General features: G+C 35.6%; 3 protein-coding genes and 2 long non-coding RNA genes across 8 annotated transcripts; 1 reads left to right on the forward strand and 4 right to left on the reverse strand.

Annotated features, from left to right (window-relative positions):
- The first annotated feature begins 289 nt into the window (after window positions 1-289).
- LOC100183365 lies at window positions 290-3,643 on the forward strand. 2 transcript variants are annotated; one of them, XM_026837558.1, is made up of 5 exons: window positions 290-861; window positions 1,010-1,088; window positions 1,603-1,752; window positions 2,170-2,337; window positions 2,890-3,643. In XM_026837558.1, exons 2-5 carry the CDS (start codon window positions 1,037-1,039, stop codon window positions 3,564-3,566), a joined length of 1,047 nt encoding a protein of 348 aa, XP_026693359.1. In that variant the 5' UTR covers window positions 290-861; window positions 1,010-1,036; the 3' UTR covers window positions 3,567-3,643. The 2 variants fall into 2 exon arrangements, with proteins under 2 accessions (XP_026693359.1, XP_002126545.1); XM_002126509.4 differs by having other exon boundaries at window positions 857-906.
- A 369-nt stretch (window positions 3,644-4,012) lies between these two features.
- Window positions 4,013-5,131, reverse strand: LOC113474839. Its single transcript, XR_003396544.1, has 4 exons — window positions 4,883-5,131; window positions 4,578-4,773; window positions 4,409-4,519; window positions 4,013-4,146 (listed from the first exon to the last, which is right to left on the reverse strand). It is a non-coding gene; the product is annotated as an uncharacterized LOC113474839 (long non-coding RNA).
- Window positions 5,132-7,715: 2,584 nt separating this feature from the next.
- Window positions 7,716-8,948, reverse strand: LOC108950081. Its single transcript, XR_001975052.2, has 4 exons — window positions 8,400-8,948; window positions 8,104-8,299; window positions 7,935-8,045; window positions 7,716-7,861 (listed from the first exon to the last, which is right to left on the reverse strand). It is a non-coding gene; the product is annotated as an uncharacterized LOC108950081 (long non-coding RNA).
- Window positions 8,949-9,207: 259 nt separating this feature from the next.
- elf (transcription factor protein) lies at window positions 9,208-13,909 on the reverse strand. 3 transcript variants are annotated; one of them, NM_001078221.1, is given in 7 exon segments: window positions 9,208-9,566; window positions 9,947-10,048; window positions 10,285-10,996; window positions 11,426-11,618; window positions 12,498-12,638; window positions 13,012-13,156; window positions 13,581-13,909. In NM_001078221.1, coding segments are annotated over 3 exon segments (486 nt in total). In that variant the 5' UTR covers window positions 10,336-10,996; window positions 11,426-11,618; window positions 12,498-12,638; window positions 13,012-13,156; window positions 13,581-13,909; the 3' UTR covers window positions 9,208-9,233.
- Window positions 13,910-14,120: 211 nt separating this feature from the next.
- On the reverse strand, window positions 14,121-18,564 carry LOC100185738 (gamma-butyrobetaine dioxygenase-like). Its single transcript, XM_009862592.3, has 10 exons — window positions 18,155-18,564; window positions 17,580-17,713; window positions 16,980-17,196; window positions 16,755-16,830; window positions 16,431-16,475; window positions 16,248-16,369; window positions 15,781-15,982; window positions 15,367-15,495; window positions 14,756-14,860; window positions 14,121-14,405 (listed from the first exon to the last, which is right to left on the reverse strand). The coding sequence occupies exons 1-10, from the start codon at window positions 18,244-18,246 to the stop codon at window positions 14,298-14,300; spliced, it is 1,230 nt and encodes a 409-aa protein (XP_009860894.2). The 5' UTR covers window positions 18,247-18,564; the 3' UTR covers window positions 14,121-14,297.
- Window positions 18,565-18,895: the final 331 nt, after the last annotated feature.

Genomic DNA, 18,895 nt, shown 5'->3' on the forward strand with positions numbered 1-18,895 from the left:
GATCTGATCGGACCCGGGCCTTTACCGGAAGTAATTGTGAGGAAAATACGACGTTGGCATCGGTGTGCCTGGCTTGCCTCGCACTAAATAAAGACTGGACGCATACCCAAAGACATGCTGTCCTCTGCGTGTGCTGGCTGACCCGGATATATGCCCCAAGTAGGTAGCACTATCGCTTTGTGCTTAAATCTATGACTGCAAGCTTACGCTTAACATTTGAACACTACATAAATAACAGAAGAAATATACGTGAGACGGAATCGTTACAACGACGTTACGTAAAACGGCTTCAAGTTTCAGTGACGTGTTTTAGTTTATTTTTAAACGCAAGCCACGCAACAAATATTTTAAAAGTTGCTTGAAATGAAAGTTTTAGGTTAACGGCATACAATTTTACTTTAGTTTTGCGCAAAAGTCATACGACTGCAATCAAAGAAAGTAGGTCCAAGACTCAATTTAAACATTTAACATTTTAGGACAATCTAGCAATCAAAAATCCAAGTCATACTAAAAATATTGTCAAAAATCCCAGTCATATTAAAATTGAAAACACATCAAAACGCACAATATTATGTAATCAATAAAAAAAATGTGTCTGAAGTCAATCACACAAGAATAAATAAGTGACGCTTTTCAAAACGACTTTTTCATATATATTTGCTTGCTATTTACAATCAAGGCTACAAAAAATGGTCCCCTAGCCACCAAATATGTTTCAATTAGCCTAATTTTTATGAATGGGCAATGTTACGTTACGATACAGTAATAGTGACGCCATACGAACCTTTGTGTCATAACAATGTGGGTGTAACGTGAGAAATATAAATGTCCTGCTATCCTATTTCAAGACAAGGCACCCATGTAAGTAAAAGCAAGCTTGAAATGAAACTATCAAAGTAAAATAAGGTACATACATATATATATATATATATATATATATATATTAAACTAAACGCAAGCAGGTATATACGACTTATATCCTGTATAACGTGATTCGTTTTTATTACAGTTTTGGTTTTAAACCAAAAGTTATAAAATGTTTAATCAGGATGTCAACCCACAGACTGGAAGTCAAGCCTGCAGACCGGGTGAGTCAGGTTTAAAACTTTATAAATATTTTCTGGTCAGCCGCAGTTACATTTATAAATAAATGCTGATTCATCGTAGTAGAGTACAGATTCGAATTGACTGTTTTAGTATAAAATATCCAAGCAGGTTAAGTAAACCAGCGATCTTCAACCCTTTTTGGCTTGGGGCCACTAGAGTTAGTGACGAACTCATGCACCATGTTTACTTTAAAGCGTCATGAACATTCTTTATGCATATCATCTTGTCAATTAAACAGAGTGGTGCTACCGAAGTCTTACACATTAGTGGCTGAGTTTGCTAGTACTGTTGAAAACAAAAAAAATGTAAAAAGTATCTGTTTAGTGCGACAAGTTTGTGATGCACTCTTCTATACCTTTTCGTACTGGCGCTTATACGGACCGTTTAGGCTCTAAAATACCAACGTTATTTAAATGTAGCGCTTAGTTCTTGGCCGATATACAGAAAGCAAGACACTTATTGGGCGAGCTAAATTGATTTTTTTCACCTGAATAGTCAGTAACACTTACAAGTCAAGCATTTTCAACATGGGCGAAACGGAACGCCCTACACCTCAACCGAAGCGTATTAATCAACAACCAAGAAACACAAACAATATTTTCCAAACTAATGGCAACGCGAATGTAAAACAAAAGTTTCCAAAAGGTAAATCCTGTACAAGTTGCATGGGTGTTTTATTAAGAGAAACATTGAACGCTTTCTAAATCATACAGAACACACCCCTTTTTTGGGTATTTCCTAACTTTCCTATATAAGCTATATGCAGCAAACGATTGTTTTATCTTTGTTACCGAAAATAGTTTAACAAATGTGTGGATTTTCACTCTATATGTTGAGTTAAACAAAAAATACACCAGAAGTAACCACAAAGGTTACATGCGCGGTAACTCGTAAGCTGGCACGAGGTGTATGCAACAGATTAAAACGCGGGTGTTTAACGACTGTCGTTTTCTAGCCACGCGAGGGTAAAGAAAGTTACATTTGTGCATTCATTCATTTACAGCGAAACTCACAACTGCTTTATTCCCGATTTAATGAACCCTTTTACAATCTCTCCCACAGCAAATATAAGTAAGATACCAATGTTCAATGAAAGCAACCAGCAGAGGCCTTCCACTGCTCCATGTAGATCAAAACGAGCAGTTGGCAACAACTTGTCTTCAACTGTGTTTAACGACCCGCATTACCCCGATTCTCAACAATCGGTGGGAATTTCAAGACCAAAAACAGGTTTTTAACCGATATATAACTGTTCTTGTAGATATTTATGAAACTACAATGTTCGTATCATATAGTAGGGTGGGGGCAGATGGCGTGCCTTTTTACTACATTTTCTTGGCCCATTTGGTAGTAAACAAAATATTCAAAAAATTATAAAATCGTTTCCTTACGTCTCGCATAGACCGTTGTTATTTGTTTAAAACACGATCAGGGCGTTTGGACATTCTGTACTAAAGGTGTCCTGTGTCACCCCACAGATGCTCACTGGTGTATTCGGCGTATGTTGAAAAGACGTGGTTTCCTTGTTTTTGGTGTAAAGACATAAACCTTATATGCTGACCTAACTCTTGTTATGCGCGCTCTGGTCCTTATATTAAGGCCGCTGTATGGAATAAGGGGACAACTCCAGCTTATATCTTGGTTCGCATAGCTTGTCACGTCGCAGGACGCCACTCATGCAGAATAGAATAAAAAAGCCTGCAGTATATAGCAAACATATGGGCTATTGGGCTACATGGTAATACATTTTAAGTACAATAAATCTCAATGCATTTTGCGCAGCTTGGAAGTACACGAGTCGAAATACAACATCGACTGTGTTTTCATCAGACAGCGGGCAAACTAAACCGAGAGTTCGAAAATCACTTCAAAAGAAATCGACAGTTTTCGATACACAAGGCGACGGTGCTGTATCGCCTGAAACGAACAAAACTCACAAAATCAAACTCTCAAACACGTTTCGATCAAGCGTTATGTCTCAAAAACAAGAACCGTTGAGTCCAAGGTCGTTCGTTAAGTCATTTGAGATGAAATGTAGCTTGTCCAATGGTTGCAACGTAGTTGAAGAAAGCCGACCGCATGTTGGAATACGCAGTAACAACGGCTATGTTTCGAAGAACCGATCTTCGCAAAGCAGAGTTATGGGTGGACAGGAGAATAGAGTTACGGACGTTATAACTAGCGCTAATTCAAACGGGTTGATCAATTATATAAGAGGGAAGAAACCAACGACAGAGATCGAAGAATCGACTCCTTGCTGGAGCAATGAAGCAAAACAGAAGAGCAGTTTATGGTCAAGCGGTTTTAATCCAAGCAAAATTGCCGATAGAAGCACGGCCGCTAAAATAACAGAATCGACTATTTTTTCAAGCGATAATGCAAAGCCAGGGCTATTTTCAGCTGATGGTAAATGTTCTCCGATGAAATCAATTAAAATAAACAAACAAGTTTTGCCCTAATGGCTTGTTCTTTAAGCAGTTGTTTAGCAATGGTGCCCAGAATTTTAAAAGACGTTAACATATATAGTAGGTTGGGGAGGATGGGACACCTTATCATTATATTCTCGTCCTATTTGGTAGTAAACAAAGAACAATCAAAAAATTATAAAACCGTATCCTAACGACTGCCATAGACCGTTGTTAATTGTTTAAAACACAATCAGAGTTTTTGAATGTTATATGCTTAAGGTGTCCCATCTTTCCCTATAGTATTCTATATTGTTAGTATTTGCACTATAGGCAGGATAAAGTATCAAATGCTAAAATTAAACATCAATGTTGTTTTACACGCAGCAATATAAACATGCTCCGTGCAGCGTTTTCATTGACCCCGTGTCGAAAACCTGGTTATTTTGTCTTTTCTTAATGGCCAATTTAAATCGGAAAATGTGCTTTCATGTATACAGATTTTATTAGCATGTATATAATGGTACACATTACAATGCACATAACAGGGTACATACAGGTAATTTCTGGGTACGTAATAAATAGAAACTTGTTCGTTTTCTTGCCGGTGCTCCTGTTTAAATTGTAACGGAATCTGTAAAAACAAGGAGATATAAATCTGCCAACGTAGACTTATGATACGTGCTAACGTATCTAATGTATAGTAGGGTGGGGAAAGATGGAACACCTTTGGAACATAATATTAAAATTTCCTGATCGTGTTATAAACAATTAACAGCGGTCTATACGGGAGTCGTGGGGATATGGTTTTATAATTCTTTGAACTATACCAAATAGGACGGAAAATAGAATAAAAATGTGTCTTATCTTCCTTTGTCCGACTGCATCATACACACCTGTTTATTTAAAATACCGCCATGCAATCCGCCACGATTCTTCCAAATCGTTCAACCTCGAAGTTTACAGTCCGATTAGTACATGCAATTAGTCCTTCGGGTTGTAACGACCTACGGAAATTATATTATGAAATATTTGCAAGACATAATTAAAACAAAAAATACTGACATAACATTACAATTGGCATATAGTGTTTGAACTAAAAAGTATGTTGCTCTGTAAGTCCAGGGAACTTCTACGCCCCCTCGGATGGTATTGTCAAGTTCGCGTCTCATGCATGTGTCAATTAAATGGTACGTAGGTTGAGAACGCCTATGGCGATTAGACGCGTCTTGGTTTAACTCCGAGAGTTGTGCATCAGAACCTATAAAAACATAACTTAATGCAATTAGCGCAAACGCAAGATAGCTTAAACCAAACGCAAGATACCTTAAACTTTGCAGGCAATCTGTACTTTATTTAACAAAACTTACCATATAAAGTATGAAAACACACGACGACCAGTACAACAGTAAATACGGTGTTTCTCATTCTGATATGCGTCTTTTATCACCACCGCAATGTATAATTATGAATAATATCTATTTAACGAAAAGGTAAGAGGGGTAAGTTAGGTCAAAATTCAACTACATACGTTTAAAACGTTCTATCTCGTCACTTTCCACCTTGATGGTATTCCAGGTAGAATAGTGTACCTTTGCAGTCCATCTTCTTGCGCTTATATAGGGCTGTGAACGGCTCCACGGAAGCCGTGCATATATATTTGCGCATTCAAATCGTTCAAAGTTTGCGAATAAACAAATAAAAACCAAATCGAATCGAATCTATTTATAACAATGTCGCAATCGTATTTGCAAGAGATTACTACGTCATGAAGTGGTTTAAGATATTCTGCTACCATAGAGAAATAATATAATTTAACTAATATAATTAGTTCTCTCTACGATTGCGGACGTTTGTTCTGAGCAGAGCCATAGAAATACCGAGTAGTCCAACCCATTGTTACGTAAAAGGTAAAGTGATCGCCATCTTGTTTCCAAAATAACACACAGCGGTATGGGGAAAATGCATGTTTTTCGGTAATTTGAAAGAAAACTTGGATTTCAAAATAAATTTAAAGGTTGAAAAGTCTAAAAACATGTGTTATTTGTTTTCTGTATAAAAAAAAGTCAAAAAATTGATTTGGAAGCGGTTGATTTGTAACATTTTAGTCATTTAATGCGGCTAAATTTATATATTTTTTCAAAAAATGTTTGGTAAGGTAAATAGAAGCTGTTTTACGCCTTCCCACAAAAGGAAATCGCAAATAAAACTTCGTTTAAATTCAATGCGAAAGTCACTGCTTTTGCTCTATTTTGAACACACAAAGACGGCAATTGGACTACTCGTTGTTTCCATGACTCTGGTTCTGAGGAAAGACACTTAACTACCTTCAATCGTTAGAACTCGGTTATCACGAATGGGTTTTATAAATTGTCAACCAAACAGTCAAAAAATAATCGCTTACGAAGCTGCAGCATACGTGGTATACTCATACTCCACCCGTGCATAAGCGGTATACGCGGTATTTCAATCTTACACAACCATTTCTCTGTAACTTTACTTCTATAAAAATAAAGTCTATAGTGTTACTTTTAATACGAAGGATAAAGAAATATTTTAACCAGAAAACGTTTCTTTCCGTTTAACTTGCTTCGATGAGACACCGTTTGTTTGTCTCACCGTTTGTGTGTCTCATACCACGTTTAAATGTTACCAAAAATGAAATAATACGCTTCATGTTTGTATAAATCGCTGCATTTGATTCGTTTGGTGCTTTTCAATTTGGTTCATAAAGAAATTCTTGAAAATTTGAGGTGATCATTTCCGCCGGAAAGCGATGAGATCGTTCGTGGGTGTTAATAAGCGCGTATACCATATATTATACAAGTATAGTAAGGTGGGGTAAAATGGAACTTGGGATAAGAAGGAATAATTCTTTTAACTAATAGATTGTGCAAATGGATTCTAAACTTTTATGGCAGAAAATTTATATTAACTTATAATGAAGTTTAAATTTTGGCTAAATAATGGTATTGCTAGACTATTTCTTCGCATAAACGCCTTCTCCTAAATAAACTCTCCAAATGCCTGTGACTCTAATTTTCAAATATATATTTTCAACACCCCATCTTGGTAATATATATAAATTACCGCTTACATATACATCATTAAAGTGCAAACAAACTTAAGGTTGGGTATTATTGTACTTATTGCAAACATACTGGATCGATGATTTAAACTTGGAAACAAAGTATTTTTTATTTGTAATGTGATCAAAAATTAGAATCCTTTTATGCTCATTTCCAACTATTGAAAAAGACTATTTCTATTTACCACCAATTTTTATTGTTTACATTTTACAACAGTGGTTCCATAGATATATCTATGGTGGTTCTCAACCGTCGGTCCGCGGACCGGTGATTGTCCGCGTCAACTTTCCTGCCGGTCTACCATATATATTTCAATTTTATACCTCAATTCCAAAATGCAAAATGTTGAAGTCTTGTCCATTGATAAAAGAAATTAAACATCAAATATTAATCTGATTCAGAACTTCGCCAGTTCCGTAATTTGCAGCTTTGTGACGTAACATAGAGTTTGCAGCCTTGTGACGTAACATAGAGTTTGCAGCCTTGTGACGTAACATAGAGTTTGCAGCCTTGTGACGTAACATAGAGTTTGCAGCCTTGTGACGTAACATAGAGTTTGCAGCCTTGTGACGTAACATAGAGTTTGCAGCCTTGTGACGTAACATAGAGTTTGCAGCCTTGTGACGTAACATAGAGTTTGCAGCCTTGTGACGTAACATAGACATGGTCTACTTTGGATTTTATCGCACGTCACAATGCTGCGAGTTTTGTGCTAGGCCAAGGTTTACCGGTCCGAAAATTTGTTTCAAAATTTTACCAGTCCGCAAGCTAAAAAGGTTGAGAAACAGTGGTAATACTAATCAGTTTTGGCGCTCGCTGTTTATGGTCGTAAAAATACTGTCGAATAACCCGGTAACAATGTAATATTACTCTGTTTAGCATTAAAGAAGATCTCCTTAAACTCTCCTATTTTACCCCGTGTCCCACTTTCCCCACCGTGCTATTTATTTATTTTTAATTGCACGGGGCAGGCTATAAAGAAACTAAATCGAACCCAACTTAGATGTTAATGTTACACGCAGTAAAATAAACATGCAGCGCCTTCATTGACGTTTTGTGTCAAAAACTGGTTTAATATTGTCTTTTCTTAAGAGCTAATTTCAAGCGTATAACGTTCTTTCACATACATAGTATATTGGCATGTACACAACACAATTCACGTAGCAGGGTATACAGGTAATTTCTGGGTATATGTAAATTATAATAAATAGAAACTTGTTTGTTTTCTTGTCGGTGCTCCTGTTTAAATTGTAACGGAATCTGCAAAGGCAAAGTATTTTAAATCTGCCACCGTATAGACTTTGCATACGCACTAACAATGTATCTTACACACCTGTTCACTTAAAATACCGCCATGCAATCCGCCACGATTCTTCTAAATCGCTCAACCTCGTAGTTTACAGTCCGATTAGTACATGCAATTAGTCCTTCGGGTTGTAACGACCTACGGAAATTATATTATGAAATATTTGCAAGACATAATTATAACAAAAAATACTGACATAACATTACAATTGGCATATAGTGTATCAACTAAAAAGAGTGTTGCTGTGTAGGTCCACGGAACTTTTACGCCCCCTCGGATGGTATTTGCAAATTCGCGTCTCATGCATGTGTTAATCACATGGTACGTAGGTTGAGAACGCTTATGGCGATTAGACGCGTCTTGGTTTAACTCCGAGAGTTGTGCATCAGAACCTATAAAAACATAACTTGATGCAATTAGAGCAAACGCAAGATATAGCTTAAACCAGATTTAACTTTGCAGGCAATCTGTACTTTATTTAACAAAACTTACCATATAAAGTATGAAAACACACGACGACCAGTACAACAGTAAATACGGTGTTTCTCATTCTGACATGTGTCTTTTATCACCACCGCAATGTATAATTATGAATAATATCTATTTAACGAAATGGTAAGAGGCGTAAGTTAGGTCAAAATTCAACTACATACGTTTAAAACGTTCTATCTCGTCACTTTCCACCTTGATGGTATTCCAGGTAGAATAGTGTACCTTTGCAGTCCATCTTCTTGCGCTTATATAGGGCTGTGAACGGGTCCACGGAAGCCGTGCATATATATTTGCGCATTCAAATCGTTCAAAGTTTGCGAATAAACAAATGAAAACCAAATCGAATCTATTTATAACAATGTTGCAATCGTATTTGCAAGATTACTGTTTCGTAATGAAGTCCGGCGCTGTGGCAAAAAAAGTTGACGCGGGGGCCTCAACCATAGAGATAACGAGTTCGAGGCTCGTCGCTGCTATCATTGTGGGTGTATGTGTCCTTGTTCAAGACACGTAACGTAACGGTAATTGCTTCAACCCAGTGGTCATTAATGGGTTGTCCAAATTATCAGTCATGTATAATCACAAATAAAAACAACAAAATAATCCACATCATATGTAACATACATGGTAAATCGTAAGCTCATGTTATAGCGACTCTCGTTTTCCAGCCATGCGAGAATAAACTAAGTTACATTACATTCATTTATTTAAGTCAATTATTATGAGAACACCAGATGCATACCTTCAATGCTGGCCCTTAGACAGCTATAAACAAGATCTGATCTATAAAGTTTTCATACAACCTGGCTGATATGAAACAAAATTTATTAATAATTAAACAAAATCATTATCAAAAGTTAATTCAACAACAGTTTTAACAACAGGTTTTGTCGTTGCTATATCTCTGTACTTAGTTCGTTTCTTTTGTAAAAATAAATCAGAATTTCTAGTTTTTGACTCTAAACAAGAAGAATTTATATCAGAACTTAAAATTGATTCGACTCTGTCTTCATTTGAATGCACAATATCTTCGGAAAAGTTTAGCAAGGGTATGGCTGATTTTTTGGAATTGTTTGATGTTTTTATCGATAAATCAGTTGGAACTGTAAAAAGTTTGCCAAATACTTTAGACTTTTGGCAGGCATATTGGTTCGTTATCCTGTATTTCTGTGAAAACAAGTATAACAAATTTTAATAAGTTGTTAAGCCACAATTGCTTATACAATATTCAATAAGATAGGTCTAGCGACCACGCTTATTTTCTTCCAATTAGACGTAAATATGTTTTTGACTGTAAGAGTGTTTTAACAACTGTTGTTTTGTCGCCTTATCCTGCCATTTCTTTTTCATTATTGCCTAAATTTCACTACCATTATAGAAAAGACAAATAAAGTTATTTTATCATTGATAAAACTGGGCGTATGGTGTTAAGTAAGAAATAAAAGGGGCAAATTACAAACTTTACAACTGTAAATTAGTATAGGTAAAATATATAATCAGTTCAGTGATAAAACAGACAGCAACTTTTTCAATGAGAATATATTTACCGTCTTGAACAGAACATTTGAGTTTGTATTCTCGTTGTGTTCTTCAATTACTGGCAGGAGTTTCCAATGGTCAAGTAATTCCTGAGATACTTTCTCCGGTACCTACATATTGTGAAAAATATAATAAAACATAAAAATAATCTACAAATTTTTCTCATTAAAAAAATAGAAAATAAAACATAAAAATATATACATTACTAATTATCTCATTTTTAAGTCACATTAAGTAAATGGCAATATTATTATAAACTAATGAATAGAAAATGGAACCTATTTATCCTCGCATAGTGAGGCATTGACAGTTGTTATACTACTTGTGTCCTATTTCATACACCTACCCATGTTGAAGAGATATGAACCTTGTTGTTTTCCCTCCTACAATCCACCATGTATTGATAAGCAGATCTATTATAACTTACAGAAACTGAACAGCGGGAGTTTTTTAATTGCGCACGGTCGTAAGTAATTAAACCGGACTGGTTACGAGCAAAAAGAATTTTTGCCGATTCTGCAGGTGAATAACTACCTGGTGAAATACTAGACAACAAACAAGGTTCTGATGCAGGTAGTTGGTCAGTTTGAGGCAAAATAACTTTATTTGAAATAGAGTTTTCCGGAGTAATGTCCCTTTGCACAACCTGTTCAAATTCTGGTTTCTCTTTTTCAAGCAGAACTGTCTGCTTGGGTGCAAATTGTACTTCAGACACTACACCATGGGGTGAGAGGCTAAATACATGGATTACTTTTTGCTGAATATCTTGTATACTCTCCGTGCGAATGCTTTGAACGCACTCAGTAGATGTAACTGATTTAAACAGAGCAGCTAATACTGGTAACCCAACAGACAACGGCTGGACTTCTTCCCCAACAGATCTTAATCTAACAGGAACAGATGACGGCCAATCTTCATCAATTTTTTTAAAGGTTTCTGTGTCTTCAGAGCATTTTTCCACCGAAGGCACAACAGTGAGATTTTTTGGCAGAAATCGAAACTGGTACATTAACCTGTACCCATCTACTTTTCGAAGGATCCCTTTTTGATAGTAATACCTAAAACATAAATTTTTGTTATAGTTATAATTACCAGTTATAGTTATTAGTGGGTAGTGGGTACTTATGAGTGCAAAACTAAAAAGTAAACAACTTGACTGTTTCATAAGATAAATCAATTTAATTTGGTTATATAAACAAATAAAATAACATATATATATAATTTTTATTTATTTCATAGAATACAGTAGCGAAAATCAGGCTAATACATCATCAAAGAAAGGGGATAGGGATGCAACAAAAAACCACAGTCGTTATAAACAAGCTAAAGGTAAAAACACTTGAACAAAACTATAGAAAACAGGTAAAAGTACTTAAATAAAAGCAAGTAAAAAACTGCAGGTAAAAACTAAAAAAAAAATATCAGATAAAAGTGTGGCTGCTAAACCCATTTAACAAAATAATCTTTTGAATAGGCATTGGTATCACCTTAATGCTCGTCCCACAGTCTCGTAATTCATTTCTGGTTTCTTTTTATGTTGCCCCCACAACCAAGAGACAAGTTTTGAATCCACCAGTTTAAATATTGCTTCTTTAATGTTTACCCATTTAATGAGTTGTGGACATGTAAGGGGATCTTGCAGCAAGGCAAGAAGGAATTCCCATAAGTAGTAAGATGTACCTTATTGGAATTAAAAATATGTCGTAAGATTTACAAAAAAGATGGAAAAACAATGTCATGCAGACTGCAGTAATAGCCTTCAACTGCCAAGAAGATAAAAATAATGAATGGATGTAATATACTTTATCTTCACGTGGCCGGAAAATGACTGTCGTTATAACACGTGTGTTCATACACCTCATGCAAGCATACGATTTACCATGTATGTTACTTAAGTTTTTGGGTGATTATTTTGGGGGGATTTTTAATGTATGGCATATAATTCGCCAAAGTCAGGCAGCCCATTGATGACCACTGGGTTGGAGCAACTGCCATTAAGTGCATTGCCCAAGGACACATATACCCACAACAGAAAAAAAGTCTCGTTTTACAACAATTATACATATATGAATTTTATCATGTTTTTGGTTAAATTAGGATAGAAACAAAAAATGAAACTTAACATAAACATTTGCTCATAAGAACTATTTACTAATTTTTTTTACAATATTGACTGGTAGCATTTAGTAACAGAATAATTTATATAGTAGGGTGGGAGAAGACAGAACACCTTTAGCACATAATATCCAAATATCCTGATCATGTTTTAAACAATTAACGACAATTGCTCCAACCCAGTGGTCACTAATGGGTTGTCTAAATTATCAGCCATATATAAAAAAATTGAAAAAAATCCCCCAAAAAATAATCACCCACAAAGTAACATACATGGTAAGTCGTAAGCTGGCACAAGGTGTTAAACCCGTGTTATAATGACTGTCTTTTTCCGGCCATGCGAGGTAAAGTAAGTTACATTCATTCATTCAAATGTATATAGTGGCTCATAAGTTTCACAATGATATTTAATAAATATTCAGTTATCTAAACTACTAAACATACCACGTCCAGACACAGAAGAAGTTCTATGATGGCAGGATATTAGATTTCTATCCTTCTTATATTTGTTAGTTGTTGAAACTTCTGTGTTAGCACCAACGGTTTGCTTTTCGGGAGAAAACTTTGTTTCGTTGTTTGGAACTTCTGAGTAAATATATATAGTTAGTTTAGTGATAAAACAAATAATTTTTACAAAAGGAAAATATGTACCTACTTAAACAGAACATTTCAGTTTGTAATATCATATTACATACTCATTACGTGTATAGATTAAAGAAGGTGTATAGTAGGGTGGGAGAAGTGGAACACCTTTGACATATATAATATATAATATTTAAATATTCTGATCATGTTTTAAACAAAAAATGGTCTTTGAGGATGAGCATACCATTTTATAATTCTTTGAATTTTTTTGTTTACTTCCAAATGGAGTAAGAAATTAAAATGAAAAGGTATCCCATCTTACCCCATGCTATTATATATAACCTTTGTAAAACACAAATAAATTATTGCATACCTGTAACATGAACATTCTCATGCACATTACAACTGCTTAGGAACTGTAAGTGAGCCCACAGAACGTTTCCATAAGGAACCTTTTTCTCAAACTCATCTTGACTGAACATTTGAAGTTCTTTTCCGTTTATATGAAGATTCTTTAACTGCAATAAATGAATGTAACTTCCTTTTTCTCGGGGCCTGAAAACGACAGACGTTATATAACACGGGTGTTCATACACCTCGTGCCAGCTTACTAGTTACCATGTATATTACATTTTTGGGGGGGATTTTCTTTTTTTTTATGTATGGCTAATAATTTGGACAACCAATTAGTGACCACTGGGTTGTAGCAACTACCGTTAAAGTGTTTTGCCCAGGAAAACATTCACAATGGTAGCAGCGACAAGCCTTGAACCTAGTACCTCTGGGATGCAGGCAGGGGCGCTAAGCACTTTTCCATGTTGTTGGACAAGACAACTTACATTAACGCACAAAAAAACACAAATGCACCTTAATCTTAATAAGCCACACATGAAACATGTACACAAAAGTACATCACCATAACGTTATACTAAAAACTCTTACATTTGAGGCATCCAGGTCAAATTGATTCACAACATGTGACATCCAAGCAAACACCCCATCTTCTGACCATTCCCATGGCGAAGTGGCGAACAATTGCGCTAAATCAGATGCAGCGACGTCTTCTTTGGCCACAATCTCAACCTCATTTATATGAGTAGTGTTGTTCGACATAGAACACTAATTAACTGTTTTTTTTTTTTCACAAAAACACGAATTCCGATACACAACGGGGCTGTTATATCTTTTTGCTAATTTTTTTCATACTGTTTGGCTCTGTCGGAAATATAAAAATCGTTCAAGTCGAATACCAAAGCCTGGCTGCAATTTTCTAGCGTAAACTTGTCTAATCTTGCAGCATATTTTCTTACGAACAACTCCACTGACTTATAAAATTAGGGAAACCCCTTTTACAGCCAAGAGGTAATTCCAGCGGTCGGTAAAGTACTCCCCTACATTTCTACATGAATTACACAAATTTAGTGGTGTTACCGCTTGCAATGAGAGATAGTTTTAAGTAATATCTGTACAGTTTTTTATATGTTCTTATATGTATATTACACATAGGAACTCGATAGCATGCACGATCCGTGTAAAACAAAATATCCCGGTTATAACGTATGTCGTTGCTCGAGGATAAATGAACATGAACGGATAAGATTTACACAAACGCTGAGATGGATATACAGAAGTAACAATTTGAAGTATATGTGAATATAATTAAATGGAAGAAGCATTTCCAACTTTTGGAGGCGTAACTTGCAACCTAAGCTTGTTTGCCAGAGTCATGTAGTTACTTTTGCAGTCGTCCAAATCAATATAGCAACCCTAAGAATATATATTCAATTAAAGTAAACTTATTCACCTTTTAACTTTATATAAATTCAAATTAAAGTAAACGTATTACGTTTGTAGGTATATAGTACAGTGGGGCAAGATGAATACCGTTAGCATATAATATCCCATGTTTATTATGTCGGGTGGGGGAAGACGGGACACCTTTAGCACATAATGTCTATATATCCTGACCGTGTTTTAAACAATTAACAACAGTCTATAGAAGTCGTGAGGATATAGTTTTATAATTATTTGAATGTTTTTTGTTTACTATAAAATGGGACGAGAAAATAGAGTTAAAAGGTGCCCTATCCTCCCCCCACCCAACTATAGTTAACTACCTGCAAATGTCGAATTCCGCCATTGTTGGTAAAAGCATCTCTAGCGTGTGTCATTCTTCTGTTGTTGAAAAACAGCAGGTCCCCAGTTCGAAGACGGAAGCGAAACTACAGAAATCAACATTGGATAACACGTGAGTTGGCAAAAAAAACGATTGACAAATATAGTGGAGTGAGGGAAGATGGTACACCTTTTTATTTTATTTTATTTTGATTTCTCGTTCTATTTTGTAGTAAACAAAGAATAATCAAAGAACTATAAAACCGTTTTCTCACGACTCCCATAGACTGTTGTTAATTGTTTGAAACACGATCGGGGTATTTTGTGCTAAAGGTGTCCCGTCTTCCCCACTCCACTATATTAACATTTTGTTTCATCCACAAAGCCTTTTTCATATTAAACAAAAAAATAAGGACGACGATAACATTAATGGTTTCCGCTAAAAATTAAAAATGTTTTTAAAAAAATGCTTTTCAATCAAAAAATACTAGTTCTGGGCTGTTGAATGTAAAAACAAAATAGGATTGTATTAAAAAAGCTGTTTAGGTATGTAGGCAAATGTATTCTTGATTAAACCGCAAATTCTAAAGATCACACTTTTATTATTGCTTACCCTTCCAACAAGTTTTTCCCTTTGCATTATCATTGAAAACTTGCGATGTGCTTTGTAATATCTTTCCACGTCTTTTTCTTTGATTCTTAAAGTAGATGCGAACCCAGCGTGCCAGTTTACAGCTACTATCTGTTCATAATTTAATATATAGTAGAATGGGGAAAGACGGGACACGTTTTATATATTATCCAAATATAAACGTTTCATGGAAGTCAGAAGGTTACGGTTTATAATCCTTTGAATGTTCTTTGTTTACTACCAAGTGGGACGAAAAATTAAATAAAAATGCGTCCCATTTTCCCCCACCCTACTTTAAAAAGGCAGGTTGCCATGTATACTGTAATACTCGCACACCGGGAGTTTATATTGTATGTTTTTATTTTAAAATACAAGAACATTTTATAGCTGTTTTACCTTGCCATAGTAATCCAATACAATGTGATGCTTCTGGACTTCGAAATAGACGGGGACTTTCCTCTTGTAGTCAATGGTATTAAAGCAAGCTGGGACTTCTAGAAACGTCCTAAAATCTTCCGGAGATTCTTTTCTGAATATTTCAGCAACTTGAAACATGTCAAGAAGAGTCGACTGTCCCCCGCTGACTTCATCGTCAAACCTTGTGATTTCGAATTGCTTAAAATGAATGTAACTTACTTACCAACGCACGGCGGGGAAAGAACAGTCGTTATAAGATAGATGTTCGGTTTTACAAACCGCGCGCCCGATTACGACTTCCCATACACATATACATAACTTTGTAGGTGAATAAACGTTTTGTTTATGTATGGTTTAAAATTTAGACACTATTTTTGAAAATGTTTCACATTAAAACTTCACTAGTCTTCTCAGACAGTAATGTAGTCAGGTCGTCTAACTTATACCTAAGAGCATGAAGCAGCTGTATACCGGGGGTTTGTTCATAGGCTTGTTGGTCCATATGTAGCGGGATACCTTTAGATGTGTATGCAGCATTTACACTGTTATGTGGAAGAACATCGAAGAACTGTATAATATGCAAACTGATGTAAAAGTCACGTATTGAGTGCTTATGAAAATAACTGTACCTCTCCATAAAGTGTTTCACGAATCGGCCCAAACCTTCTCGCAAACTGTAAAACATATAAAAGTCTTTAATGAGATGACACCCATGAAAGCTTTAGGACTTTTTTATGCAGTAGGGTGCGGGAAGATGGGACACTTTTAGCTCGTAATATCCAAATATCCTAATTGTGTTTTAAACAATTAGCAACGGTCTATGGGAGTCGTGAGAATACGGTTGTATATTTTTTAAATATTCTTTGTTTACTACCAAATGGGCTGAGGAAATAGATTGAAAAGGTGCCCCATCTTCCCCCACCCTACTATACTGCGTATATTATCCTGTTTACCTTTAAAACCATTTTATCTTCGCACGGGACGTTGGATATTTTACAAAATCCACTTTCCATGAACTTCTGTAGCATACTGAAAAACAAAACAAAATTGAAACCCATTTGAATTGTTACTTAAAAAAAGATTGTCAAAACAGATCACGAAATGTAATTAAGGATTTTTAGTGGTAACCTACAACCTGTAGAAAAGCACACACAGTTTTGTACAGGCGTTTCACACACCTATATGAACCGACGTCATTGTCTTTCATCTCTGAGTAATCTATAGTTGGAATATCTTGCTGGACTTTCGTATTTTCGAAATGCGTGCTAATGATGTCTCTACTTCTAACCAACGAAGACAAGCAAGTATCACAGTAACAGAAAGAGCGAAGCCATTCAAATGGTTGGGTGGTCGTGTGATTCTCCATTATGTCCCATGAGTGTTTCGTAAGCAGAGCTGGTATGTTAAATTCGTATTAGAATTTTTTTAATTTATAGTAGGGTGGAGGAAGATGGGACACCTTTAACACATTATGTCCAAATATCCTGATCGTGTTTTAATCAATTACCAACGGTCTATGAAAGTCGTGAGGATACGGTTTTAGAATTCTTTGAATGTTCTTTGTTTACCACCAAATGGAACGATAAAATATAATTAAAAGGTTTCCCATTTACCCCAACCATATATATGTGTTTACAGTTTACTGTTGCAAGTCGTGACAGCAAAAAAAAAACTATTTCTTATACGCAACGCTACGTGTCTAATACGCAACGATACGTGTTTCTGCTCTGTATACCAGAACAAAAGCAGGAAACTCGTAGTTTTATTTATAATTGCACCGTTGTCGCCAATTCTTGCTTCTGTAAGTATGGTATCATCGGGAAACTGCGGAAAATCTACTTTATAGATGCCGGAAAACTCTGGATAACATTGACTGCAGTGGCAGTTGAATCTGAGCCATTTTGCGTGAAACCTGCAATTGTGGTTGATTTGATTTGAAATTTACAACCATTACGACCGTATGCTTAATGTGCATTACAGGCACCATTCTAAACATTGGTATTTTCAATGGTAATGATTAATGATTTTATAGTTGGGGGGGAAACGGGGCACATTTAGAACAAAATATCGAAATATCCGGATCGTGTTTTAAACAACTAACAACGGTCTATGGAAGTTATCTGGATACCGTTTTATAATTCTCTTTGGATGTTCTTTGTTAGGGGTTATATAGTATTTGTATAACCGGTATAGTTATAAGGACCAGTATAATCGAAAGTTTATGTAGGCTTTTTATCCTGCGTGGCGGGGTAAGCATAGATTTTTTATATGGTGTTCTGTTCACACACCAGTGTACGATGCTGTTGGATGATTGAGAAGAGTTACATAATTGAGTCCAAGTTCCTAATCTCACCTGCTAATGTGGTCGTCACTCCATTTTACTTCACATACTTTACCATCCAGACTCACTTGCACTTCTGATATTAAAACTTTTAAAAACGACATGACCTATATACCCTTTTTGCATGGTAAAAAGTTAATGCGAATAGCGAACTCGTCATATGATAACTTGCTTACCGCGTTGTTTTGCATGGTTTATGCGCATATCAACATTGAGTTAGCTTATTTTAGCGCAATGTTGTTAAATCTAGTTTATAAAATAGGTTTTGATGCTTTATGGGGCTATTACCAGCTAAAAACTGTTAAAATAATACCCGAAAAAGATTGGGCTCTTAAAACTGAAACTGTACTTTCACCATACTTTGCTTTACTCGCAATAATGCGAGTAACAACCAACCTCCCAGCAGATGACACGCTTATGACGTTATGCGTATTAACTTTGTTTTTGCGAGTAAATATGCGAGTACTTACGCGCATTAAAGTGACCATGCAAAAAGGGTATTATAGTCCTATATAGTTATACTTCTAAAAACAAAGGCATTATTGGGTTACGGTACAAAAATAACAGAATTTTAGGGCGAGAACTATAGTCATCAAGCAAATTAAACAGTACGCGTATACTTGCTTTATTTACAAAACATATTAGTATCTGCCTTTTAAAATTAGGATAATCTGACGTACACGAGTCGTAGGCCTAAAAATCGTTCTGACGTATAGGCTATAACCAGAATGTTGACAAAACAAAACAGAGTCT

The sequence above is a fragment of the Ciona intestinalis genome, chromosome 14 (genome assembly GCF_000224145.3).
Source record: "Ciona intestinalis chromosome 14, KH, whole genome shotgun sequence".
NCBI lineage: Eukaryota > Metazoa > Chordata > Ascidiacea > Phlebobranchia > Cionidae > Ciona > Ciona intestinalis.

What these genes read in the sequence shown, in the direction of transcription:
- LOC100183365 (XM_026837558.1), top strand. Translation starts at nt 1,037, where the DNA reads ATGTTTAATCAGGATGTCAACCCACAGACTGGAAGTCAAGCCTGCAGA. An exon ending in AAGTCAAGCCTGCAGACCGG is followed by an intron (nt 1,089 to 1,602) that starts GTGAGTCAGGTT and finishes TCACCTGAATAG; the next exon opens with TCAGTAACACTTACAAGTCA. An exon ending in AATTTCAAGACCAAAAACAG is followed by an intron (nt 2,338 to 2,889) that starts GTTTTTAACCGA and finishes CATTTTGCGCAG; the next exon opens with CTTGGAAGTACACGAGTCGA.
- elf (XM_018814687.2), bottom strand. Translation starts at nt 13,751, where the DNA reads ATGTCGAACAACACTACTCATATAAATGAGGTTGAGATTGTGGCCAAA. An exon ending in TGAGAATGTTCATGTTACAG is followed by an intron (nt 12,636 to 13,011) that starts GTATGCAATAAT and finishes TTTACTCAGAAG; the next exon opens with TTCCAAACAACGAAACAAAG. An exon ending in ACTGTGGGACGAGCATTAAG is followed by an intron (nt 10,997 to 11,425) that starts GTGATACCAATG and finishes TTTATGTTTTAG; the next exon opens with GTATTACTATCAAAAAGGGA.
- LOC100185738 (XM_009862592.3), bottom strand. Translation starts at nt 18,246, where the DNA reads ATGTCGTTTTTAAAAGTTTTAATATCAGAAGTGCAAGTGAGTCTGGAT. An exon ending in AATGACGTCGGTTCATATAG is followed by an intron (nt 16,831 to 16,979) that starts GTGTGTGAAACG and finishes TTTGTTTTTCAG; the next exon opens with TATGCTACAGAAGTTCATGG. An exon ending in GTGAAACACTTTATGGAGAG is followed by an intron (nt 16,370 to 16,430) that starts GTACAGTTATTT and finishes CATATTATACAG; the next exon opens with TTCTTCGATGTTCTTCCACA.